We start from the raw sequence: 26,031 nt of genomic DNA, 5'->3' as shown, positions 1-26,031 counted from the left end.
GAGGATCAGATGGAATGATCAAAACCATGTAATTTTTTTAGGAAACCTGCTAAAATTGAGTAATTTGGATATAAATCAGAAAGCATAATGCATTGGAGCTCAGCACTTTCCTGGCTCCCATGCTCTATGTCAGAGACTAAAACTGGTATTTGGGAGTCCTGTGATCATGGGGAATTTTTCAGATGGATAACAGCCAGCACCACAAGCCTGGGGCATCTTCTCTAAGGACGAGTCCACACTGAGGGCCTGTGAGAGCTGAGCAGAGCACAGGAGGTGCACAGTGTGCACTGGGCTTTGTGGCTTCTGAGTCCCCTGGCTGACCTCCAGGGCTGGGTGAATCATCACAGGCCCAGCATCAGAGGTGGGAATGCTGGAAAATGCTATTTATTTCCTCTTCCTCTACACCAAGTACTGCAATAGATACAGACTTCTAAGTAAATTATTTTGTATGCACAGCTATAAATTTCAATCACACACGCTCCAACAGATTTTTTAAAACAACAACAACAAAAAAAAAATCACATATTGTTCTCATGTACTCTTTAGTTACTTTATAGGACTCCCTCTGTTCGTGACTGTTTCTGTAATTGTTGGATGAATAAACCTTCTCAAAATAGATCATCGTAAGGATGGAATCTGTCTGGTGACCACTTGAGCAGAAGTTTGCTGCCAGAACCAGTTTCTTTCAGCTGTGATCACGAGTTTTTTTGTGCATTTATTTGTTTGTTCTTCCATGCTGTCTGTAGTATTGAGACACTCTGCTAGTATCTTTAATGTTATCCAATATTTTTCCAAAACAAGGTAGAAAAATACATAAGAAAAGGTCAGAGAGAGATCCTTGGTTTTTTTCAACAGAGAGGACAGCCTTATATGTCATCAGGTGTCCAACATGCCTTGGTTACTTCAGTATGGACCTATTACTGGCAACCAAATGTATTTCCTTCTGCAAGAACTGACTTAGATTGCTTTTGTTACTTGTATTGTGTGCTCTTAGATAGGTGCTGCTCTGAAGCTTTGCTGTGAAAAGGAGGATGGGCTTGTGTTTCAGCCATATAACTCAAAGTTAGAGTGTCTGGGTTTTTTTCCCTGACAGTATAATGAATTTCAGCAAACTTGCCTGCGTATTTTATGCCTTTTTTCTCCTGTCTTTTCCTCATCTTCTGTACAGTGATGCACAGAAGGGAAAAATAGGAGAAAGTTAATTTGATTGTTATCAGACACAAACAATTAAGCAGCTGTTTGCAGACAGACTACAGTCATTCCTGTGTGGAGCCCAGAGGTGTCTCCTCCTTTCCCAGGCTGTGCACCTGATGGATGAAAAAACGTGGTGCCCCCTCTGTCCCCAGGGCACTGAAGGCGTGGGGGACTAGAGCACAAGCCAGAAGGAAGGTACATCACTGCATCAGTGTTCTTTGGGAGGAAAGAAACCTTTAGATGTGTTTCAGACAAGTGCCTGGAGAAGCAGAAGCATTGTCCTGCCAGGATCAGGGCGGAGCTTTAGCACCCCTGAATTTCTAGATGTAGTAAGTGCAGGCAGAGACAGCTGTGTGGGAAGAACAGGCAGGAGGAGTTCACCAGTGGTTATAGAGCATGATCAGAGGTTAAGTGGGACTCATTTTGCTAGAAATGCCATGTGATAGGGAGTTTGAATATGTGAGCAAAGGGCACTGATGGGACAGAACCTTGAAACAGCGCCAGCAGGAAAGGCAGGTCATGCTGGAGCTGTATCAGCACCCAGGGTGATGCCCAGCCCTGCCTGGGTGCCCGGGCTGGCTTGGAGATGTCTCAGCTCATGAGCACCCTGCCCCAATATCATGGGAGTTCCCATGCAGGCTCAGGTAGAGGCAGAGAGGTGTGGAGAGGAGGGTTCCTGGTGGCCATTTCCCTCTGCAAAACCTGCACGGGGAGGCTGAGGAAGTCACTACTCCATGTGTGCAGATGCAGGGGACTTTGGGCAAGAGCTTGGAAGATTGGGAGGCACATGGGGCAGGGAGTATGTAGCCATGATATTTTCTGAAAAATCCTTTCCTTGTGATTTTTTCTCCTGGGAAGCTGAGAGACCTCAAATGTAAACATTGATTATCTGCTGCTGTGGAATGCAACAGGTGGATCTGTGATTGGCTTCATGTGGTTGTTTATAATTAATGGCCAATCACAGTCCAGCTGTCCGGACTGTCTCGGTCAGTCACAAGCCTTTGTGATCATTCCTTTTCTGTTCTTAGCTAGCCTTCTGATGAAATCCTTTTTTCTATTCTTTTAGTATAGTTTTAATATCATCTATATAATAAAATAATAAATCAAGCCTTCTGAAACATGGAGTCAGATCCTCGTCTCTTCCCTCATCCTAAGACCCCTGTGAACACCATCACAGGAGTAAAGAAATCAGTCTCCAACAAGTCAGGTAGGTTAGATAGAGTCAGAGATGTCTGAAGCAGACTCCAGGCAGAAGGATCTGCAGTAAAATTTGAAAAGGCTTTATCTCAAGTCAGGCAGGTCTGCCTGCAGGCTGGGGCTCTCTTTTAGGCTCTGCCAAGATCCTGGGGTGAAGTTCAAGCAGTGCTTCACTTTGCAAGGGCCTGTTGGCCCCCAGCCCATGGGAGCTCCTGAACAAGGCTATGGGAGAATGCTGAAGGCTCTCTTCTGCCCCAAAGAGTTCATGTATCCTGTACAGAGGGTTCTTCTTCACCTCATCTATTGTCTATTTATCATACAGGAACAGTAAGTGATAACAGCCTATTATTTTTGGTTGGTTTTTTTTTTTTAATGCAACCCATGGTTATACACTTTTATTTCAGTTTTATATTCTTTTAGTTCTATTTAATCATTGCAGATACTTCAAGAGAAGCCACACTTGCACAAGTAAACTGTAATAACAAAGTTTCATGTGCCTATAAAGAGTACTTTAATACTGAAGTGCATCACAAGCCAGAGATGCAGAGATGCTGGTCAGAAAACCACCACAGCATTGGGCAGCCTTTTCTCTGATGGAAAAGCTCTCAGAGATCAAAACTGTATCTCAGTCTCCTCTTAAATGTGAAGTGACATGGTTTTACATGCACACATGCAAATGTTGCTTGTTTGATTCACACAGGAGGGTTGGTTTATTTGGTATAATTAGAACTAGTTAGTTTGTAGGGCATATGCAATGGGAATATTTCATGTGACTTGCAAAGATAAGGCTCCATTGAAGAACAGAATGTTCTTCATTGATGTTACCCAGAATGCATTTAATTTGCTAAGAACTTACTGCCATAACAAAATAGAAATTCAGGTGGAACAGGATATAATTGATGCAGGTACTTTAAAACCACCAGATTGCATTTCTGATGACTGCCATGCAATTAGCAATGGACCAGAGCTGCTTGCTGGAAGGGGGAAGGCATAGAACTTGTTTCTTATGTCCCTCATGTACATGGTAAGAACAAATCCTACTGGCTCTGGAGGAAAGACAAAGCAATCCATGTACCTGAACAAAAATGTGCATCAGCCTACTGACATTTAAGTCTTGTTCTGCTTGCTCTTCTTCCCTCCATTTTAAGATCTGGACTTGTTTTTTTCGCAAGGGAAGTCAGTCCCACCAAGGAACCTGTTGTGCGATACTGGAAATTTGCAAGGGTGTTGGAGATTAAATAAGCATATTCCCTAAGGCTGAGCTGCTAAGAACAACTGTGGCTTTTTACTCAGCTGTTCTTAACAGGGGAACCAGGAAATTGCAAGTGAGAGTTTCAAGACCAAGAGGCATATTCACTCCCAGGGTTAGAGAGTTAACCTGCCTCTTTAAACTCAGCGAAGTTGTCTCTTTATGGCCAGCACCCTGAATCATTCCCAGGAGAGGTGACAGGCACATAGAGCTCCCTGCCCCAAATGCTCAGTGTTGCAACTCTGTCACTCTCTGTGAAAGTATTGCTGTATTTTGGTTCAAAGGAACTGATCAAATCTACTTGTGCTGACTGCTGCATCCCTGAGGACATGTGCTGTTAGTCCTGACAAGCAGGGACTTGGTTCTCATGTTTTGGTTGGCTTGGCCAACCAAAAACTTAACAGAGGTGTAGAACAGGACTTTTCCAGGTGGGAAACTTCCTGTCTAAGACAAGTCTGTGAAAGTAGCACAATATTCTGGTTACTAGGGAAGTCCTGTTTCCTCCTTCCTGAGAGGGCACCCTTTCAAAAAGACGTCATTGCATGTTGCAGCCTCTGCTTTCACCAAGCAGTAAATATTCAGCTCTCAAGTTCCCTCCTAAATTCTCATTTCCAATGGCTTTACTTGCACTCTGAATCTCCTTCTACTCATCTTGCAGCTCTCTGGCAGCTGCAGGCTCAGAGCTAAGCACAGCATTACTGTAGCTATAGGAGATTCCTACAGCTCAAACTGCATTTCCTGATCTGAACCAGCATGGCTTCAGATCCCGCTCACTGTCAGCACCTTCCTACTCCACAGGTTGCTCCCACTCTCTGAACACTAGTAGTCCAGTCTTTTCCTTCAGCTTCCATTAGGCTTATATTGGGTCAAATATAATTAGATAGCTACTTAAATTGATATCAATTTAGACAAGTTGTCTAAATAGAATTTGTGGTTTTTTCCTCCACTGTTGCTCAGGTAAATCTCTCTCTATCTTCTACATTAGGACATGGGAACTGGAGTAGAAACAAAAGCATTCACTCATAGATGTTTCTGATTAATCACTAACCCTAATCATGGTCACATAAACCTCTGAAACCTCCTAAATGCTTGTATCAAATGCCTTACTAAAAGCCAGTTGATCTGTCTTTGCAATCTCCTCAAATTATTTGTAACTGTCAACAAATGAAGTACCTTTGCTCACTGAGTTTTATTTTTTCCTCAGTCTGCTAGCAAATCCCTGGTGCTCTGCCACTAATCTGAGTGATATCACTTACCAAAACTGGAGCAAGTCCATTATCTGATTCCCTTGCTGACCTGTACAGCAAATTATCTGTACTTCCACTATGCTGCAGTAAGCTCACATTTCACAAATATTTTCTTACTTGTTTTCATCAGCTACTGCATGAGATCCTTATTGATTTTCAACCATCCCTCATTTCGAGTACTTTTTAAATAGATTTCCACCATTTCAGTCTTATCAATCTCAATTCAGTGTTCCTGTATTAATAGGATTTTCATATTCCTTTCCCTCCCCAGGCACATTTATGAAAGCTCTTCTTTCCTCAGCCCTCTGGTTGTTAATTTATTGTTGTGGGTGCCCTTAGCTTGTTCTCTGAGGCTCAAATCCACTCAGCTGATTATTTGCAGTCCATCTTCCCTCATTCAGTGTAAGGCTACTCTGCCACTTGTTGCTGCACATTGTGAAACTACAGAGCATGGGGCTACTGTGATCTTTCATTTTTAAGACCTAATTGTTTATAATGCTTTCTGAGGTTCCCAGGTTTCTTTTCTTTTCCTTCTTAGATGCTACATCACATGTTGAGACCTGCCAATGCTGCTAGTATGTGAGGGAAAAGGGCAGAGAAAATTCCATTTGTTAGATGCTGGGTTGCTTCCTCAGCTGGGGCAGCAGAGAGTTTTTCTCCTGCATACAGCCAGCCTCAAGTGCTGCTGTCTGGGGATTAATCCAGGATATCTTGAAAACCAAAACTTCATTCTTCAAATTAGTTGTTTGCACCACACTGCAGGAATTTCAGTGACTCATAAATCCTGTTATTTCAAAGTAAGGGAAGTACTTGAAAATATCACATGGAGCTTGAATGTTCCAGCCTATTTCACAAACCAAGATTTTCAGCTAATCAGGGGACGTTACACATCTTTGCTTGGACACCCACCTCATGTTTCCTGTTCTAAATCAAAATACAGTAAGTGACATCTGTGAGTTTGCTGCCACCCTATATATGTTTTCATATGCCAGACCATGATATTATCACTTTCTGGGGAGCAGCCATATACCAAACAAACAAACAAACAAACAAACAAACAAACACAGTTGCAAAAAGGAGAAGTTTAAAAATGAAAGAATTGTAGCTAATAGAAGGTATTATTTAGCCTCCTCTGTGCTAACTTTGATAAAAAGTATACCAAAAGCAGAAAAGGAAGAACAGAAAAAAAAGGAAAAAAGAAACACAGAGAAAATATTGGGATAGATTTCTTTGGTCTAATAAATTGTTGCCTAATTTCTGCAGTTTAGTGAGCCCCCTAGAGTAATATTATTCCCTTCTCTTCTGTTCTATCCTTATCCCTACTTCTGCAGCCAAACATGCAGCTTGCCTTTTGCCAGGTAAGTCACATCACACTGCTCCCTGCCATCTTTTCAGAAGCCCATTTGTGAAAACACCGAATCCTAGTACCTCTGTAACAGTAATTTTTTAAAAAAATTAAAGGTGAGGAGATGATTTTAAAAACAATGTTTGATCAAACTTTTTTATTTTTTGTCATCAGAATTAGGAGTACCTCACCTAATCTTTGTTTATTAATGACAATATGACCTAACACTTAAAAATTCCTTTCTTCCTCCAGGTCTCCATGTGTTAGAAGGATGCTTGAACATCTAGCCAATACTGTTTGGGTGTGTGCAGGAGAATATCCAGATTTTTATGGCCTTACAATTTTATTCTTTTTTAAAGCAAAATACTTCCATTTAAAACAGCACACGCTTGCTTTTAAGCCTGAAAAGCTCCTAGAGCAGTTTAACAGCAATAGGCTGCTGAGATATGCAACTCCTGCAATATCTGCTACACCTGCACTGAGCACACACTGAGGAACCTGGATCTCCATGGAGGCTGCAGTGTCTGCCCCCAGCCTGCCATTCTAGATGCTGTTCCAGTCATTCCCACTCTTTTAGCAAGCCAGTCTGATGGACCTGTGGCAGGACACACAACACAGGTGAAGTTTTATGTAGAAATGTTATCTACAAGTGTTAAAGAAACCACTGATTTAGTTATGTGTATCCTGAAGTAAACTTTTGCTTTCCTCTTAAAGATGAGGTCTGGTAATTATAGACTACTAAGGGGAGGGCCTGGTCAAGAGCAAATGTTCTCCTTCCCTGAGTCCAGGATATCCTCTGGAAGACTCCTGACTCCTGCTTTAGAGCATCTTGGCAACAAAACTGATCCCTTAACATCATGACTTCAGCAGAAGTAACATTAGTATATGCACCCATCAAGTGACAACAAAATGCCATCATTCACCATTGTTCCTTTCATCAGAAAGGCAGTTTTGCTTCTACTTGCAAAGTTTCATCTAAGAGGCACCAAAATAACAACCCATAAGCTCCTTCTGCAGGATGAATGCTTTCAGGGCTGCATATGACAATCCTGCAGCCTTGGTGACATCAAGGAATACTACTAGCAACAGCTGAGTTGTGTCAACTGGCACAGGAACTGGCTCCCAGGGGACAGAAAAGTGTAGTGTGGCACAGACCACACAGAGCCATCCCTCTCTCTCGACACACAGCCCTCCAACACTGCACAAACAATTCAAAGAGGTGTAAGAAAAGGGTGTCCAATAACAAGCGCTGTAACTGCATGTGTCTTCCTAGGGTTCCATTCACAGTAGGCTGTGAATACTTGAATGAAGTACTGTTTCTTTTGACAGAACCTTTTTCTAAACAGTGTTTCCCCAGAATTTCACAGGACAACAAATAGAAAGAAATACTCCATTTTATTTTCAACCGTTCATTTCTCAGGTGTAAAAAGCCTGTCCCAAAATAACCAATAAACTATAAAATACAAAGTCCACATGTTTATACTTGTAATTTTATTCCTGCAGGAGACTTGAGAAATGAAACAAACGTTAAAAGTGACATTTTATTTCATTTCAAAACATATTACTTCTGAATAAACTTAAAAGGTCAAAAGCATTTAAAAGTTCTACTGGTGGTGGCTTCAGAGGAATCTTTCCAATTGTGAACTCCTTTGCTTCAAACTGTTGCCACTCTTCCGCTGACAGTTCGCTCTTGGGAGTGAACAACTTGTCTGAGGCAGGGCTGGCGTTGGTGGCTGCAGCAGACGCTGAGGTGACAGGATGGGCAGTGGCACTGCCGCCCTGCCCAAATAAAGCTCCGCTCGAGGGCGAGCCAGAAGGGGCTACGGTGGCACCAAAGGCTCCAAAGGCTGCTGCAGGGCTGCTTGCAGAGCTCCCAGCAGAAGCACTGCCAAAGCCTGAGAAGCCAGAAGTCCCAAAGGCACCGGCTGTGGCAGCTGCTTTGAAGGAGAAGGAGGCTGCGGAGGGAGCGGCCGGGCTGCCAAAGCCGACGGACTGGGCTGTGCTGGGAGAGGATGCTGTCCCAAATGCAGGAGGATTTGCAGCAGCAGAAGAGCTCCCAGCAGCAGGGCTGCTCCCAGAAGATGCTGGACTGATGAGGCTGGAACTGGCTTTAAAGGAGAAATTGCTGGCACTGGTGCTGCTGCTGCTCACAGGAAAGCCTGCAAGCAGAGAATTGACAAAAAATATTAGAATTGGTACCCCAGGGATACTAAACAACCACTAAATTTCAAAGATGCAGCAGCAGCAGCAAACTACAGAAAATGTGTAAATGTTTTGGCTCTTAGCATGGGAACTTACTTGACAGCCCAAAGCCTGAGGTTTGCTGTCCTCCCATTCCAAAGGCAGGTGCTGCTTGAGTGCCTGTGGCCTTGAAAGCAGAGACCTGAAAAAATTCCAGAGACATACATGAAAACTAGATTCCAAAATAGGGAATTCTCTCTCAGTAGCTAGTTGAAACAGACCGAGTGCTGCCCAGTCCTACTGAACCCAGCTCCAACCATGCTCAACAGTGATCACTCCTCACAACTGCCTGTTCTTGCAGTGCTCTAAGGCCATACCTGCTCTTCTCTGTAAAACCCTCCAGAAATGCAAACCTGTAACAACTGATCGATTTTTGCCTGTCAGTCCATGACTTGATCCCTTCTGGGAGCTCTCATTCTCACCTCTTACCATTCCAGGTTGTGCTCTGTGACTGTATTTAGGGCACAGCTTTGACTCACTCTCTTCTCTGTCCTCAGCACATCTGTGTCTGTCACTGTCTCCTGTGGTAAAGCCCAAATCCTGCTTGTCCACCCTCAGCACTGAAGAGATCAAGGGCTGGGATCACATCACCCAACCTTCCCTGCACTTCATGCAGCCTGCACTCAAAGAGAGCCACTTCCTCTGCCTCCCTGATTATTTCATGTGGGCTTGAACTCAGGCATTTGCTTCTGCAAACCCATCTCCATTCACAAGTGTTTGTCACCTTCCCAGCACCAATGACTCTTTCTGTCTTCAAATGGTATCCAAAGGCTTCTCTCCCACCTATCCCTCAATTCTGACATTGGCCAAATGCTCCATTTATCCTAAGGTGTCTGGAGGGGAATTCTGGTCCAGTCTGCTGATCCTCTCTTGGAAAAGTCAACATCAGCACATGGGAAAAAAAGGCGTGGTGGGGATTGGCCTCTTCCTGGTCATGTACACAGCCAGATGCCAAACTGAAGCTCTGGTTGTTTGCATGGGGCTTGCAATGAGAGTATTCCAAAGCTGGGATCCAGCTGCTGCCTTGCTACCATGGAACAATCCCTATGCATGATTTTCCCCAGTTAACTGAAGGGTTTTATAATAGCACCTGGGATTCACTGATTTCTGGAGTCCTGAGAATATGCCCAGGTTGCACATCACAATTGCCACATCTCAGAAATCTCTTTTTAGCCACAATAAACATCTGTGTAAGTTACTTTATTAAAAATGACATTGGGCACAGAGACATGATGCCTTTTGTGAATACTTACCAAAGATGCTTTTGTGGATGCATTTAAACCTTTCAACTGAAGTAGCCGATTTTTCCATTGTAGTGCTAACGTTTGAACAGCATCTATCTGAAAAGGGGGAAATAAAAGCATGGTTTTATTATTTAAGACTTAAAAACAAAAGTGTCATCTGGCAACTGAAGGGAGAAAAGATATCTAGAATTAGAAAAGAAATTTAAGTAACCCAATAAGATATTTTCTTTCCTGAAACTTCAACGTGAGGAGCTGATGTCTTTGTTTTTAACAGAGAATTCCTTTAAACTCTCTTACTATTGTCCTTAAACCAACCCTTTTACTTTACATAGGAGTAACATTCAGACAAGTTCTAGGACTTTTCAAATCCAAGTTCTATTTTTTTCTGAATTAGATGCTGGGGGGGGGGGAAATGAAACAAAACAAGATATGTAAGTTTTATATATATGAGAACAGACTCTACAATTTGGCCTTTCCACTTATGCACTCACTCACTAGGCTGAAGTCCTAAGATTTACCTTAGCTTCTTCCACATTTTTGGAAAAAAACCCACCTAATTTCAAACCACTGTAACTCAGAACAGTTCCATTGTATCATCCTAAAATAGTCACTTTTGATGAAATTACCTTCCCTAATTTAAATCAACCCCCTGAGTGTGATCCATCAGACAACTGCACAGAACAGTGCAGTAATAAATGGTATCTGTGTCTTGATAACTGTGATTTACTACTAAGCAAAAACCTAAAAAGTCTTCAAACAACCTTTCAGGAATTCCAAATGTGTACTTCCTACATTTATACTTAAGTTTAGCAACACACCTAATTTGATGCCTGGCCTAATTGAATTTTCTCTAAAACCTAGACAAGTAAAACACCTAGTGTCACAAATGCCTGCAAAAATTGAGTGAGTAATCTTTTCTGTAGACAAATTCCTTCATTTTTCAAAAGAGTCTTGTACCACAAACATCAATAATTCTTTTGTGTCTAGTCACATGTTGGAAGATCATGTTGCTTGGTATCTGCTCCTGTACAACAAACTGGAAAATTCAGATTTTGACCCAGTTTAAGAACAGAAACATGGAAAAGACATGCTGTACTTAAACATCTTGTAAGACAACTGTTTCATACAGTTATCATCTATACACTGAGAGTTAGAAAAACTTGCATTTACGGCTTTGATGAGATCACTATGTATTTATTTATTTAAATAGCCACAGAGAGCAGATTGTTTATTATTTGTTGTTTATTATTATTTTAATTGAAATTTTTAAAAAATATGGGTCTCTTGTCTCTAAAAATGTGATTCTGGTAAATCTAAACCTATGAAGCAAGAATGGTGACAAGAGCAATTCCTTCTGTAACACAGAACCCAGAATAGGAAAGAGTGCAATGTAGTTTGAATTAATTTGAATTACTTGCATCTGTCCAACAGCCTAATTTCTTTCCTGGCACAACAATAAACTGTTAGCTTCCTTGGTATTGACAGGACTACAAGGGAGGAATGATATATACACACTGCGAGATGTTTTATATAAAAACATATGCCTTACTTCCAAATGAGTATATACATATCTGTTTCTAGAAAATAAGTAGCTGCTATTTTCATCATTAATTCCCTGCAACAAAGGTATGTAAAAGAACAAGGCCAAGTTCTATTTAAAGCACCAAATAACCACCTATAACAATCAAACTGCCTAATAGTGTATAAGGCATTAAACTTTTGAGACAGGATTCAAGTAACTTCTACAAATAACACACAGGAGCAGGGACAAGATTCAGTCAAGGAGTGTCTATTATTGCATTCACTTTGATGCACAGGAATTGAAAAATATTTTGGCATTCTGATAATTTCCTAGAGTTGGAGATAAATGAATCAGGAGTTGCCACCTGAAGAACAGCAACAAGTCCTGTCCAAAGAGAGTCCACACCAGCCAACATTTGATAAATACTTACATAATTCCCAACTATATTGTTTGCTCTGCTGTCATAATACTCCACACGCAGCTCTTCTGGTGAGACATCTGAAAAGCCTGCAAGGACAGGAAGAGTCAAAAACCTACAAGAAAAGAGACTGATACTTCCAACTGCCCTCTACAGTTATGAGGACATGGACCTTGATACATTGTCTCTCTTAAGAGAGTTAGAGACAAAAAAAACATCCATTAAAGAGTGTCAGAGGTGTGAACGTCCAAACTGAATCTTCCCTCCACTAATATTACTTTCTGTTGTATGACAAGGCAAATCATCACCTTGCAAATGGTTGCTCAGAGGTACAACAATGTTGCAAGTCACAGAAACATCCTCAACAGCAGCAACACACAACACTGAAAACGTACCTACCTGAGACATTCGGCTTTTCTTTCATTGGTGAGTAACATGAAAATATCCATTGTCCAGAAGATTGCCAAATTTCCATGTCTTTCACTACACACTCACTAACAAAAAAACCAAAATCACAGATGAAGGTGAAATTGCATGGTCAAACCAAAAATGCCAGTAACAACCAATTCAAACAATTGGTCAGAGCTGAAAACCTGCTACCATGAAAATCAAGTGTTTTCTTAATGTAATCTTAAAAAAAAAAGTAGTGGAAAGTGTTTCCAAAGCCTTGCTTCTTTGGGAAATCACACTGCTGCTTCTCAGTACCTGCTTGCAGCTGCTGGTCACTTGTAGCTGACTGTAACATTCACCGCTATGAAACCAATAGTTCTGCTGTTGGCAGAAAGATTTGTTGTCTTAAGTGACAAAAAACAAAGTAAAATAATTCATTTGTATAAGGGGCTTTGATTTCTTATTTTCAAGCACTGAAATCTGTTTCCTTGCTTATCTTCCTGATCACAACTTAAATACCACACCATATTACTAATATCACAGTTGACTGTCTGCCCAGCCCAGGTGCCAAACAAGGATCACTTCCTCCCCATGCCAGCATCATTCCAGAGACCCAAATGAAGTGATGCTCTCTCTGGTTCTTCCCACATCCCAGCTTTCTCCCCACGATCCTGTCCTCTGCATTATCTGTAGGAATTCAGTGAGCTTTCAACCTGCTCATTCTAAATGCTTCCAGTAAGACAGGACTGTAACTTACAGAAGTCTCTCCTCTTCATCTTTAGAGCCATCAGCAACACTCTGACTGCTGGCTAAGGCAGAGAACCTGTTCTGTGAAAAGTCTGCATTTCTGCTGCTACCTCCTGACGATCCAAAGTCAGAGGAGCCAAAGAATCCTCTTCCGTGATCTCTGCTGCCACCCCACGTATCAGACTTGAAGGAAGATGGCTGGATAACGTTGCTGTATCTCTGGTTAGAGGCACCCCATCCTCCTCCTCTTCCGCTAGTACCTGCCAATTAAAACAAACAAATCAAACAAAAAAGCAAACAAATTTTTAATCATTAAGATATGAATCAATATCAAAGAAAAAAGTATTTAACTGTAACTAGTCTTAGAGTGGCAATAAAATGTTTGAAATTAAAACATAGTTTTTTCCTAGTAACTTAACCTCATATTAAGTCAGCTTAACTAGTGAGTTACCCAGGATAGTTCTCAAGTCCTGCTTCTCAAACAGAACAGTTTGGGTTGGAAGGTGCCTTTAAAAGTCATCTAGTTCCATCGCCCCCGTGCCTTAATGAGAGAGACACCTTCAACTACATCACTGTGCCAACAACTCGTGGCACTAAAGACACTGGCTCAGTTTTGCTTAGGTTGTTTCATGAAGTAACTACCCCAGGAGAAAAAGACTGAATTGAATGCACTGTAAGTTTATGTTAGGGGCTCCTGCCTCTGTAGCTCCAGCAGGGGCTCTGCTCCAGCACAGGGAGCTCCTGAGTTTCATTTTGATACCTCGGACACACCTGTGTGTGTCGTTACAGGCAAACCCTGACCGTCCTTCCAGCAGGAATAAGGACAACTGCCTGCAGAGAGTTCCTGCCATGCCATCACTGCAGCCCCCAGCTCTCTGTCATGCCCCTTTCCTTCCCAAAGCTCCCACACACCCAGAGCAGATGGGAATGGAAACAGCCTTCACTGGGTACAGCTGCTGGAAACTTGCTCGCTGCTCATGAGAACAGTTTTCCAAGCTGTTTTCCTACTGCCTTGCGGCACATCCCGCAGCCACAGAATCACAAGATCAATTAAATCAGAAAAGAACTCTGAGACCATCGAGTTCAACCAAACATCACCTTGACCAAACAGACCTCTGACCAAACAGCACCGTGTCAACAAGACCATGGCACAAGTGCCACATCCAGTCCTTCCTTAAGCACCTCCAGGGACAGTGACTGCACCACCTCCCTGGGCAGTCCATTCCAATGTTCGGTCACCCTTTCTGTGACTGCCCAACCAACCCTCCCGTGGTGCAGCTCACGGCTGTGTCTCCTGGTGTGCTGGGAGAAGGGACCGACCTCCCCCTGCCCACAGCCTCCTGTCAGGCGCTTGTAGAAAGCGATAAGTCGCCCCCAAGTCTCCTTTTCTCCAGGCTAAACACCCCCAGCACCCTCGGCCGCTCCTGACAGGACCTGTGCTCCAGACCCTCCGTCAGAGCTCAGCTCGGCGAGTGCGGAGCCAAAGGCTGCTGCCGACACCCGCCAGGCCCGCTCTGCTCGGAGCAGCGCCCGGGGCGGGCAGCGCCGCGTCCCCCCGCCCACCCGTCCCGTCCCGTCCCGGCGCGGAGCAGAGCGGGTACCGTGGGCCGGGGGCGGCCCGGGGCGGCCGGCGGCGCCGCGGGGGTGCTCGTTCCAGCAGCGCTCCCCGAAGCGGCAGTAGCCGCGCAGGAAGAACTGGCAGACGCCCATGGCCGCCCCGCCGTCGCGCGGCTCTGACGCGCCGGGCGGGCGCCGGGCGGGCCCGCGGGTGGGGCCGGGCCGGGCTCGGCCCCGAGCAGGGCCGGCGGGAGGCGGGAATAGGCCGGCGCATACATCCCGTCAGAGCTGGGGATAGCGCTGTAACCAGCTGCTGGTAAAACCAAATGCGGATTTGATTTGTGCTGCGCAAACCTGCAGGCGCGGACACGGTAAAATAGCCGCCCCTCGGCTGTGACGGGTCCTGTCTCACATAAGCTCCACACAGCCTGCGCGGTAAAGCGCTTCTGTGCTGTATCGCTGTATCTTTACGGGTAGACCAAGGGGTGTATAGCCCACGGCTACAGAATCAGCAGGGTCGGAAGAGACCTTTAGGATCACCCAGTCCAACCACCAACCTATCCCTACCACTGCAATCCACTAAACCACATCACCCGGCAGATCCAGGCACCGCTTAAACACCCCCAGGGATGGTGATGTTGTCTGCAAAAATTGGATTAATTACCCAGTGAGAAGCCAATAATTACACATTTGAAAGACTTTATTTCACAGTTGCACAAGCCCGGGTGCTAGATGGTACTCCACAAATCAAGCACACCAACTATCAAAACTTTTTCTATTTATACATTTTAGCAAACAAAGGAATTAGCCTTCATTAGCTACAAGTTACACAGCTCTCTTACTAATTCGTATTCTATCTTCTATTGGTTAATTGTTCTCTCACTTCTCATGTCAATTAGTCCTCATGGTCAGTCTTTTTCTTCTTGTGGGCCCATGGGTTTCTTGGGTTGGTGGTCCATGAGCTGCTGGTTACAGATCCCCCTGCTGGAATTACCTTTTACCCAGCCAGAGCTGGTTTCAGCACAGTTGCTGAGTTGTTTTTATTCTTTTCTTCCTTATCTTGAGGGTTCGGACAAATATTCTTGTGGCATGTAAATTCTGCATTCTTTGTGTCCATTATCACTGGTAACTCCTTCTTCCCAAGCTTTGTCAACCTCACCCAGGGCTGAAATCACTGAAGCATGTCCAGCCCTGAACCCTAACAAGGCAATTCTACCTACAAATAATTTGTTTTTCTAACACATGAGCACATTTAGAGCTTGCCAGCTGCTATCTCTTTCAGGGATTAAAACTATCTTCTTGTTGATTAGGTTTGAAAGTATATAAAGATCAGGCATTAAACAACATCCTTTCTTAGGAAAATCGTACTACATATTGCAACAGTGACTCCACCACCTCCCTGGGCAACCTATTCCAATGTCTGACCACCCTAACAGTGAAAAACTTTTTTCTAATATCTAACCTGAATCTTCCTGTCTTAGGTTAAGGCCATATTCTGTAGTCCTCTCACTGTAGGTACAGCATAGCTCGGAGATGTTGAGCTGTTGCTGTCTGAAGTGTATAAAAGTGGCTGGCTGGCACACAGAGGCTGTGCTACATTTAGGGATTCACTGCCCATGTGCACAGCCATGTAACAAAGATCTCTGTACATCAGGCATGGCATCACCAGCCAGGCAAGGGAGGGATTGTCCCGCTTCGCTCTGTGCTGGGGTGGCTTCATCTCAAATCCTGGGGCAGTTTTGAGCACCTCAGGAGAAGAATGATATAAAGCTGATAGAGAGCATCCAAAGGAGGGCAGTGAAGATCAAGAAGGGCTGAGGGGAAACTGTATGAGGACCAGCTGAGGGCACTTGGTTTGTTCAGCCTGGAGAAGATGAGTTGCAGTCTACAACTTCTCAGGCAGTAGTGGGGCAGGCACTGACCTCTTCTCACCACTGACCAGTGACAGGACCTGAGGGAATGGCCTGAAGTTGCGTCAGGGAAGGTTTAGGTGGGGTATTAGAAAAAGGTTCTTCACCTGGAGGCTGGTTGGGTGCTAAGAAAGCTCCCCAGGGAAATCATCACAGCACCAACCTGGGTGTGACTCTTGGGGATGGTCCTATGCAAGGCCAGGAGTTTGACTCGATGATCCTTGTGGGTCACTTCCAAGTCAGGATATTCTATGAACTCTACTCTGCATGCAAATCTGCTTCTTGCACCCAGTGGAATCCATACTTGGGAGTTCTGGGTGTCCAGGTGGGATGGCCAAAAGCCTTGACTAGACCATCTTGCTTCCTCTGGCAATGGAGAATTGGATGAGACAGAACTGCAGCATGTACTGACCAGCTGATCATGGACTCCATCAAATCCTCTCCAGTCTCAAGGTGCAATGCTGCAGAGAGACTCAAGTAAGTGCAAAAAGGGGAATAGAATTCTTGGATCAGTAGGTACACCAGTGTTCCTCTTTCAAATGGTGTATATTTATCAGTGTAACTAGTCAGGGGGACTGGGGTTGTGTAACTACTGAAGGTCTGGACCTAAGGGTAAAGGAATTGCATAACCTGAATGTTATTAAATTAAATGATGGGAACATGCCAATGCCAAATTCTTCCCCATAGGATCTAGGATGCATCCCCAAAAGCTGGAATGTGTTTAGAGGAGATCCAGTGACTAAAGATAAATGAAGAGATATTGTCATCATGAGTGGCCACTTTATAAATTGCAGTATTGGGAAAATGTGTCACTGCACATTAATATTATTTTACAGTGGATGTTGGAAAAGGGGATGAGGTTTTATGTGCAAATGTTACTTCCCTTCATTCCACACCCCTAAAACAGCAGGGTGGAGATGGATAAAGAGGATACAGCTCAAAATATAGAGCACAGACAAGCAGTGGGGTCAGAGCATCAGCCATTTTTTTTCTGGACATGTTCCTTGTACTACTTTTGATTTTTTGAATTGGAAATGATCTGTTGGTTCATAATGAGAGAATCCTGAAGGAATGTATCAGCTTTTGGAAACTATCATGCTGACTCATAGCCCTAATTGGTGAGATATGTAGGTTATATTGAACCCCTTTTTAATGTGGATGAGAAGAGAATGGTATGAGAGAAGTCAAAAGGATAGGCAGGGGTTTTGGGCTCTGAAATGGCCCCTCCTTCTGACCTGAATCCATGTGCCATTTGTGGACAGGAAGGGTCAACTTAAAGATGTAAACATTAGGATGCTGGAAGATTTTGATAATTAGTGAAGGGGACTGGAGGAAATTATACAGGCATCCCTCACAGATCATCTAGTTTCAGTAAAGTTGGGGAACAAAACAACAGATTATTGACCGACAGCAAAGGCACACATTCAATAATAACTATCAGTAAGGGCTCACCACAAAATTTACAATATCAATTGTTAGGGCAATGGGGAAAAAAGCTTTTGTGGCCAGTCCTACATCCCACTGACTGTACATTTGGAGATAACACATTGATACAAGAGTAGGTTTTAAATATCTGACTGAAACATTCTTTCTTTTGACACCATATTTTTCATATAGTCTTTGTACAGAATTTCACAGGACAGCATATAGAAGGAAATGTTCTATTTTAGTTTCAACAGTTCATCTTTCAGATGTAAGAAGTCCATCCCAATACAAGGTTCAAAAGTTTATACTTGTGCATTTGTTTCTGCAGAAGAGAACTGAGAAAGGAAATAAAAATTAACAACATTTCAGAATAAACTGAAAAGGTCAAAAGCATTTAAAAGTTCTACTGGTGGTGGCTTCAGAGGAATCTTTCCAATTGTGAACTCCTTTGCTTCAAACTGTTGCCACTCTTCCGCTGACAGTTCGCTCTTGGGAGTGAACAACTTGTCTGAGGCAGGGCTGGCGTTGGTGGCTGCAGCAGACGCTGAGGTGACAGGATGGGCAGTGGCACTGCCGCCCTGCCCAAATAAAGCTCCGCTCGAGGGCGAGCCAGAAGGGGCTACGGTGGCACCAAAGGCTCCAAAGGCTGCTGCAGGGCTGCTTGCAGAGCTCCCAGCAGAAGCACTGCCAAAGCCTGAGAAGCCAGAAGTCCCAAAGGCACCGGCTGTGGCAGCTGCTTTGAAGGAGAAGGAGGCTGCGGAGGGAGCGGCCAGGCTGCCAAAGCCGACGGACTGGGCTGTGCTGGGAGAGGATGCTGTCCCAAATGCAGGAGGATTTGCAGCAGCAGAAGAGCTCCCAGCAGCAGGGCTGCTCCCAGAAGATGCTGGACTGATGAGGCTGGAACTGGCTTTAAAGGAGAAATTGCTGGCACTGGTGCTGCTGCTGCTGCTGCTCACAGGAAAGCCTGCAAGCAGAGAATTGACAAAAAATATTAGAATTGGTACCCCAGGGATACTAAACAACCACTAAATTTCAAAGATGCAGCAGCAGCAGCAAACTACAGAAAATGTGTAAATGTTTTGGCTCTTAGCATGGGAACTTACTTGACAGCCCAAAGCCTGAGGTTTGCTGTCCTCCCATTCCAAAGGCAGGTGCTGCTTGAGTGCCTGTGGCCTTGAAAGCAGAGACCTGAAAAAATTCCAGAGACATACATGAAAACTAGATTCCTGTTCTTGCAGTGCTCTAAGTGCTCTAAGACCATACCTGCTCTTCTCTGTAAAACCCTCCAGAAATGCAAACCTGTAACAACTGATCGATTTTTGCCTGTCAGTCCATGACTTGATCCCTTCTGGGAGCTCTCATTCTCACCTCTTACCATTCCAGGTTGTGCTCTGTGACTGTATTTAGGGCACAGCTTTGACTCACTCTCTTCTCTGTCCTCAGCACATCTGTGTCTGTCACTGTCTCCTGTGGTAAAGCCCAAATCCTGCTTGTCCACCCTCAGCACTGAAGAGATCAAGGGCTGGGATCACATCACCCAACCTTCCCTGCACTTCATGCAGCCTGCACTCAAAGAGAGCCACTTCCTCTGCCTCCCTGATTATTTCATGTGGGCTTGAACTCAGGCATTTGCTTCTGCAAACCCATCTCCATTCACAAGTGTTTGTCACCTTCCCAGCACCAATGACTCTTTCTGTCTTCAAATGGTATCCAAAGGCTTCTCTCCCACCTATCCCTCAATTCTGACATTGGCCAAATGCTCCATTTATCCTAAGGTGTCTGGAGGGGAATTCTGGTCCAGTCTGCTGATCCTCTCTTGGAAAAGTCAACATCAGCACATGGGAAAAAAAGGCGTGGTGGGGATTGGCCTCTTCCTGGTCATGTACACAGCCAGATGTCATGGGGCTTGCCATGAGAGTATTCCAAAGCTGGGATCCAGCTGCTGCCTTGCTACCATGGAACAATCCCTATGCATGATTTTCCCCAGTTAACTGAAGGGTTTTATAATAGCACCTGGGATTCACTGATTTCTGGAGTCCTGAGAATACGCCCAGGTTGCACATCACAATTGCCACACCTCAGAAATCTCTTTTTAGCCATAATAAACATCTGTGTAAATTATTTCATTAAAAATGACATCAAGCACAGATACGTTGCCATTTGTGAACACCTACCAATGCTGCTTTGGCTACTGCATTTAAAGCTTTCCACTGTATCAGCCAATTTTCCCACTGTTCTGCTAACAGTTCAACAGCATCTATCTGAAAAGAGAGAGAAATAAAGTGCATATTTTTATTACTGGGGAAGGCTTTAAAAATAAAAAAAAAGAAAAGTGGTGTGTCAACAAAAATATTTGGAATCAGAAAAGAAACTTCACTAATCCAACAGAGGAATTTTGCTTTCCTTCCATTTCTAGGGGAAAAGATGAACTTTTTGTTATTAATACAGGATTCATTTAAATACTCTTACTGTTGCCCTTATATCAAATTTTTATGTCTTTACATAAAGAGCAATATTACATTGGACATTCTGAGCCAGAGATCTCAGGCAAAAAGATGATGGTATGGTAGACCATATGGACCAGCTGCTTTTTTGGCATTCTCATTGGTGCACAGGAATTGAAGGATATTTTGGCATTCTGATCATCTCCTAGAGTTGGGAGATAAGTCAAGAGTTGCCACCTGAAGATTGGTAACATGTCTTATCCCAAAGACTGTCCCCATAAGTTATCATTTTTAAACTGCTTACACATTTCTCAATTATAGTTTGCTGTCATAGTACTCCAGGTGCAGTTCTTCTGAAAGAAGACATCTGAAAAGCCTGCAAGGACAGGAAAAATCAAAAACTTCCAAGAAAACAGATTAATACTTCTAACCACCCTCCATAGTTACAAAGACTTGGTACATTGTCTTGTCCTGAAATAGTTACAGTGGGAGACACGAAGGATTCATTACAGAACTCCAGAGGCGTAAAACGCCCCAGATGAATTGGCAAACGCCGGCTCTTCGAGCACGAATAAAGATAGGCAAGCGCTGCCTTCGGCTCTCCGTTTAGTGCCTCGCCTTCCGAAGCTGCCCCACACCGAGGGCGGCGAGAATGGGAACAGCACGCAGCTGCTGCCGCCGCTCCCGGCAGCAGAGATGCCCGGGCCGCTTTCCCACGGCCCCGTGGCCCATCCCGCGGTCCTTCAGCCAGCGCACAATCCTGGGAGTGCCGAACCAGAGGCTGCCCCGACAGCCCCAGCCGAGACCCGCCCGGCCCGGCCCGCTCTGCTCCGGGGCTCCCGCCGGCAGCGGCCGCACGGAGCGGGCACCGGGGCAGGAGCGGGAGCCGCCCAACGTCCCGCCGCGCTCGGGCTCGGAGCGCCGGGGGTGCGGTGCCCGCAGAGCGAAGATGCCCCTCCCGGGGCCGGGCCCGAGCCCCGCAGAGCCGAAGGACGATCGCGCCCGCCCCGCGCTGCCGGGGACTATTCACCCCTGGCGACAACGGGGGCCGCGACTTTAAAAGCGGATGCAAAACAGATAAAAGAGCCTGTCCAGTCCAAAAAGCACACAGTTCCCTTCAGAATTCCAGTAGTGCGGAATCAAAGAGTGGAGACACCAGGGACATGTTTCGTGGCCAGGAGAAGTGAAAAGGCAAGGGTAAACAAAGAAAGTCGCACACCCTTCACTTACTGCTGAATAAAGAAGGGAGCTGCAGGAACCACAAAGGAGGCCGTGAGTGCATCTAGTCCTGTCTGTACAGGCAGAGTTGTCAGGATGAGGAAGGAAATGAGGATCAAGTCTACAAAGAAGTACTGACTTTGAAAAACCAGGATTTACTTAGGAGAAGCTGGAGGAACTTCAGAACTAAAACAGAATAAAAATCCGCAGCACAAGCGAGGTAGAGGCAGGCAAGCACCAAATTTTGAAGTTAACTCACTAGTCTCATAGAACCAGACCTGAAAAAATCAGCAAGTTAGAAGACAGGCGACAAAACTACAATGCAGCTATGAATAAACTAGCACAGGAGCAGGACAGATGTCATTTGTATAGTTTTCCAGAACTGGCAAGAAGCACACAATGTCGATGACACCCAAAGCTTGAGAGGCTGGACTTTGAGGCTGTGTGAAGAAATTTACCATCATGTGGGCTGGAAGCATTTACAGAGCTCTGTGCTTCTAAACGAGAGTTGAATAACCATGCGCAACTTCTGAAGACTTCTGTAAAGTATCTTTAATTACTTGGTTCATGCCATTTTAAAAACAGTCATTTTCAAGAAGAAAATCAATATATGTGTCGTATTGACTTTGCTTTTCTCATTCCTGTTCCCATGTTTGCTAATGGTTTGGCATCTACAATATGTACAGTCTGATGCCTGGGAAGATAGATTAAAAATTCTTTCCAAGTTTCCAACTTGCTAATTATAGTGCACAATTGTTGTCAACTTGCCCCACTATTCCCTACCTCAGTGTAATTAAAAAAAATAAAATCAAAAAAGTCTTTCTGTGAAGGCTCCACAAAATGCCAGACACCATCAGTGTTCCTCTAATTTTTATGTGTGGCCTCTCTAACCTTAAAAAATTGATAAGCAGTCATGCAAATGATGGAAGAAACTCACTGGAAGAGGGCAGCTATCATGATCTAGAGAGCTGTTGAAACATTGGGAATCTTTATTAGACAGCAGTCCCTGGTCTTTCCTGAGAAAATGTCTTCTTTTCATCCCAGTAAGATTTCTGCAGGTAGGTATGAAGGAGAAAAAATTGTTGTTCCTCTTCCTCATGAGTCAAGCTGTATTTACTCGCCTTCATTAAAGGAAGTGTCTCTGCAACTGGTCCTGGTAAAATTTAACCAGAATTTTTTTCTTTATCAAATGCTTTAGAGGCATTCTAGATATTTGGATTGGGTCTCTGTTTGACAAGGCCACACCTACAGTTCTTTTAAAGGAAGATGCCATGTGATATCACCTAGGTAAGTGGATTCTCAAAACACATCCCCATCTCTTTACAACAGACAAGAAAATGGGCATGACAAAAATCCACATTATACAATATGCTGTATATACAAATTAAAAGACTGCATCTCAATTTCTTCCTGTTACTAAATTTAACACGATTCAGTAAAACATGGAAGCAAAGCACCAAAACCATCTTTTCCCAAGTCCTTGAAGAATGCTTCGGCATCTCCTAGAGTCTTCAGATCTCCAGAGTTTCTTCATTTGCTCCACAAGTGTCTACCACACAGATTAAACAACTTGTCACTGGGAAAGCACGGACTTTGGAGTTGGCTGTCCACTTGTCTGTTTCAGTGTTATATTCAAGAATGTGCCCTAAGCGACCAACACCCTGAAAACCAGCCAGGACATAGACTATAGGTCCCACAGCAGCACACTTCACTGTTACACCTTTCCATGGCATTGGAGACACCATCTTCCATTCATTCATCTTGATATCATAATATTCTACATTATCAAGGCCACCTACAAAGCAAAGAGATAGACAACTGCTTATTATGTTGCACTGTATGGACTGCATGCAAACTTGTCTTTATTTTCAAGGTTTCAAAAATCCTACACTTAAAAAGGCAAACCTGATAAAACACCCCAGCTTCTAAACTAGCAGCTTATCCTTGTATAAATACAAAACCAGGGAAAAGTGAAAAGGAGATAGAAAGTAAGATGTATTCTCACAAATTCACACTAGATGGTTTCTATAGATTCAAACATGTTACTTCATGAACAGAAGAAGCTTCAGTGCTGAATTTCTGACGAATTTGGGGCTAGTGACTAAAACTCAGGAATTACCTGAAACTTCCCTACAGCAGTGGCATTTCATTCTAGAGGGCTCATGGGTACTTTTACCAAAACTGGCAATTTACTGATACAGGAGGTCTCTTGTCATGATGATACTAAAATCATTGAAGTGAAAAAGCCTAAGTTCCTTTGAAAAGGGCCAAAGGAACAAAAAGTTATTAGAGTATATTTTGTGACTAAGATTTGCTTATTCAGGAAATATGCTAGTAATTACACTTAACAATAGCTACAAACATGCTGCTGTCCCTATTTAACTCAGGTTTTACTTCCAGTACTCAATTATTAGATCTGAGAGATTAAAAAATCTATCACATTAACATATATGAGTTTTTAAACTCAGACATAACTCTTCCTCATTTTACTACAGTAAGAACAATTTTTAACGCTTCTAAGAGGAGCATTCAGTGAATACACTTATATTTTGCAAGATGGCAGATTATGGATTGATAAAATGTTTGGGAATCAATCATGATGGAATAGTTCCAGTAGCCAATTAAAAATCAAGCTGTACTCTAAAACAGCATTTATCTGAAATCAAGAATTCCACTTACTGTAAATAGTGAGTTCAAAAACATCATAAACGAGAATTTTTCCATTTTGAAAATCATTTCAGAAACTCTGTGCAATTAAAATTCAATTCTTCTTGTAAAGTATTATTCTTCTAGTTTTAAAAGACAAGGAGACAGGCAGATCATAATTGACCTGGCCATGACAGCAAATGATATTTCAAAGCTAGAGCTGTCAAAAGAGGTCTCACATTTTCACCATTCTACAATATCACAGAATCACAGAATCACAGAATTTTCAAGACTGGAAGAGACCTATAAGATCATCTAGTCCAGCCGATGTTCTAACTGTTCAGCTAGATCATGGCAGCAAGTGCCACATCCAGTCTTTTTTTAAATTCTTCAAGGGATGATGCCTCTACCACCTCACTGGGTAAATGATTCCAGTTTCTGACCACTCTTTCTGTGAAGTATTTCCTTCTTACTTCTAACTTACATCTAGCTTGACGCAACTTGAGACTGTGTCCTCTTGTTCTATCCGTTGTCTATCAGAATAGATTTAAGTCTTTAGAGTAAAGTTCTAAAATAGTGGCTACACCTTTACCTGTCTCTCAAAAGAATGCTAAAATCATGAATAACTAAAAACCCCCCAAAATAAAAAAACAAACAAAATCTTCTCAGATGCCTGGTTTAGCCATATTAACTGCTTCAGAACTGGGCTACAGTAGGGGTGCATATCTGAACTTGACTATCACGAGTGCAAGAATTTGAAAAATAAGGTAACAATGAAGTGGGGAGGTGAAAGGAAGAAGTAACATTGATGTGACAAGAAGACATGTTTGATGGTGCTGTTCAAAGCTCTACAGCTGAACAGAGTGGAATGAATCCATTCCAAAACAGAAAAACAACCCCATGAAACTTTGTGTGACCAGATATAGAATTAATAGAATGAAAGTACCTAAACTGTTTTGTCCACCCACGGCAAATATTTTGTCCTTTACAAACACCAGCCCATGATTCTTTCTGGCTTCAATCATTGGACACAGTTCAGTCCACCTGGGAAAATAAATCAAACAAAAAAAGACAAATCTGATTCAGAGAAACTAAGTATAACCTATCATTAGGAAAATAAAATATGGAAGAAAGGTGCTTAAGAAAAAACATCTTTCAAGCAGAACTACAAAGAACTGATTTCTTAATGCTGACTCAGGGAAAATTCCTTACCAGAGTTTTTCCTGTAGTCATCTACACTTCAGTCATTTCCACAAGAGACTAAAGCCAACCTGACTTAAAACAACACTTACGTTTCTGTGGCTGGGTCATAAACTTCACAGGAACTCAGGACTCTTCCGGAAACATTGTTCCCCAGGCTGCCTCCACACACATAAATGAGCCCATTGGCCTCCACCATTCCATGGCTGCAACGCTGAGTCAGCATGCTGGGCTTCGTGTGCCAGCTCTCTGTTCTCGTGTCATAGCATTCAAATAAATACAGTGCAGAATTGCCTTAAAAAAATAGAAACCCACCAAAGTGGCATTAATCTTTATGGTTGTCTTTCAAGAGAAGAGTCTAACAGCAATCATCAAATTGATGCTTTGTTTGCTAGTGGAAAAGGGAAAGCTGCTTTCCTGCCTCCAAAAGTAGAACTAACCAGCTTTAAACTTGGGATTATTCAGAAAGCATATACTTGTAATTATTTTGATTCTTTTGTTCCAAAATATGCAAGTAAGTTTATAAAATTGCTATTTGTGTTTAAAAACAACATGAAAAAAGGTAAGTTTTTTTTTCTTGGAGGGAAATAAATCCTAAATAGAGATGTATATAAATTACCCATCCCATTGTCATCAGCTCATGCTACTCTTTCTACTTGGAAATATATTGAACTTTCAGATGTGAAGATGAAACCAGCTTTGTAAACTCACTATAGGTTCATGAGTCTTTTTCCTCTAAGCAATGTGACTTGTCCAATACCCAGAACACTTGCTGCCTTTGGACCTTGATATCTTATGTCATAACATACTCCTGGAATTATTAGCAACCAGAAAACA

At 43.2% G+C, this 26,031-nt stretch overlaps 3 protein-coding genes across 3 annotated transcripts in view; all 3 read right to left on the bottom strand.

The window, feature by feature from the left end:
• Positions 1-7,610: 7,610 nt before the first annotated feature.
• Positions 7,611-14,510, bottom strand: LOC131564099 (nucleoporin NUP42-like). The gene is made up of 7 exons (XM_058814361.1): positions 14,396-14,510; positions 12,805-13,054; positions 12,057-12,151; positions 11,670-11,746; positions 9,727-9,813; positions 8,531-8,615; positions 7,611-8,391 (listed from the first exon to the last, which is right to left on the bottom strand). Exons 1-7 carry the CDS (start codon positions 14,502-14,504, stop codon positions 7,784-7,786), a joined length of 1,311 nt encoding a protein of 436 aa, XP_058670344.1. The 5' UTR covers positions 14,505-14,510; the 3' UTR covers positions 7,611-7,783.
• A 3,473-nt stretch (positions 14,511-17,983) lies between these two features.
• LOC131554466 (nucleoporin NUP42-like) lies at positions 17,984-21,812 on the bottom strand. The gene is made up of 5 exons (XM_058799952.1): positions 21,807-21,812; positions 20,615-21,184; positions 19,861-19,947; positions 18,790-18,874; positions 17,984-18,650 (listed from the first exon to the last, which is right to left on the bottom strand). The coding sequence occupies exons 1-5, from the start codon at positions 21,810-21,812 to the stop codon at positions 18,052-18,054; spliced, it is 1,347 nt and encodes a 448-aa protein (XP_058655935.1). The 3' UTR covers positions 17,984-18,051.
• The window catches only part of KLHL7 (kelch like family member 7), a 25,735-nt gene continuing 20,138 nt past the window's right edge, over positions 20,435-26,031 (bottom strand). The window contains exons 9-12 of the mRNA XM_058800317.1: positions 25,287-25,488; positions 24,941-25,038; positions 21,361-23,143; positions 20,435-20,506 (exon numbers count right to left, since the gene is read on the bottom strand). Coding sequence (XP_058656300.1) covers positions 22,860-23,143; positions 24,941-25,038; positions 25,287-25,488 — 584 coding nt within the window. The 3' untranslated portion in view covers positions 20,435-20,506; positions 21,361-22,859. The remainder of the gene's footprint in view (positions 20,507-21,360; positions 23,144-24,940; positions 25,039-25,286; positions 25,489-26,031) is intronic.

Source organism: Ammospiza caudacuta, chromosome 1, assembly GCF_027887145.1.
Source record: "Ammospiza caudacuta isolate bAmmCau1 chromosome 1, bAmmCau1.pri, whole genome shotgun sequence".
Lineage (NCBI taxonomy): Eukaryota > Metazoa > Chordata > Aves > Passeriformes > Passerellidae > Ammospiza > Ammospiza caudacuta.
The sequence above is the reverse complement of the archived record's forward strand: the minus strand, read 5'-3'. Positions and strand labels throughout refer to the sequence as shown.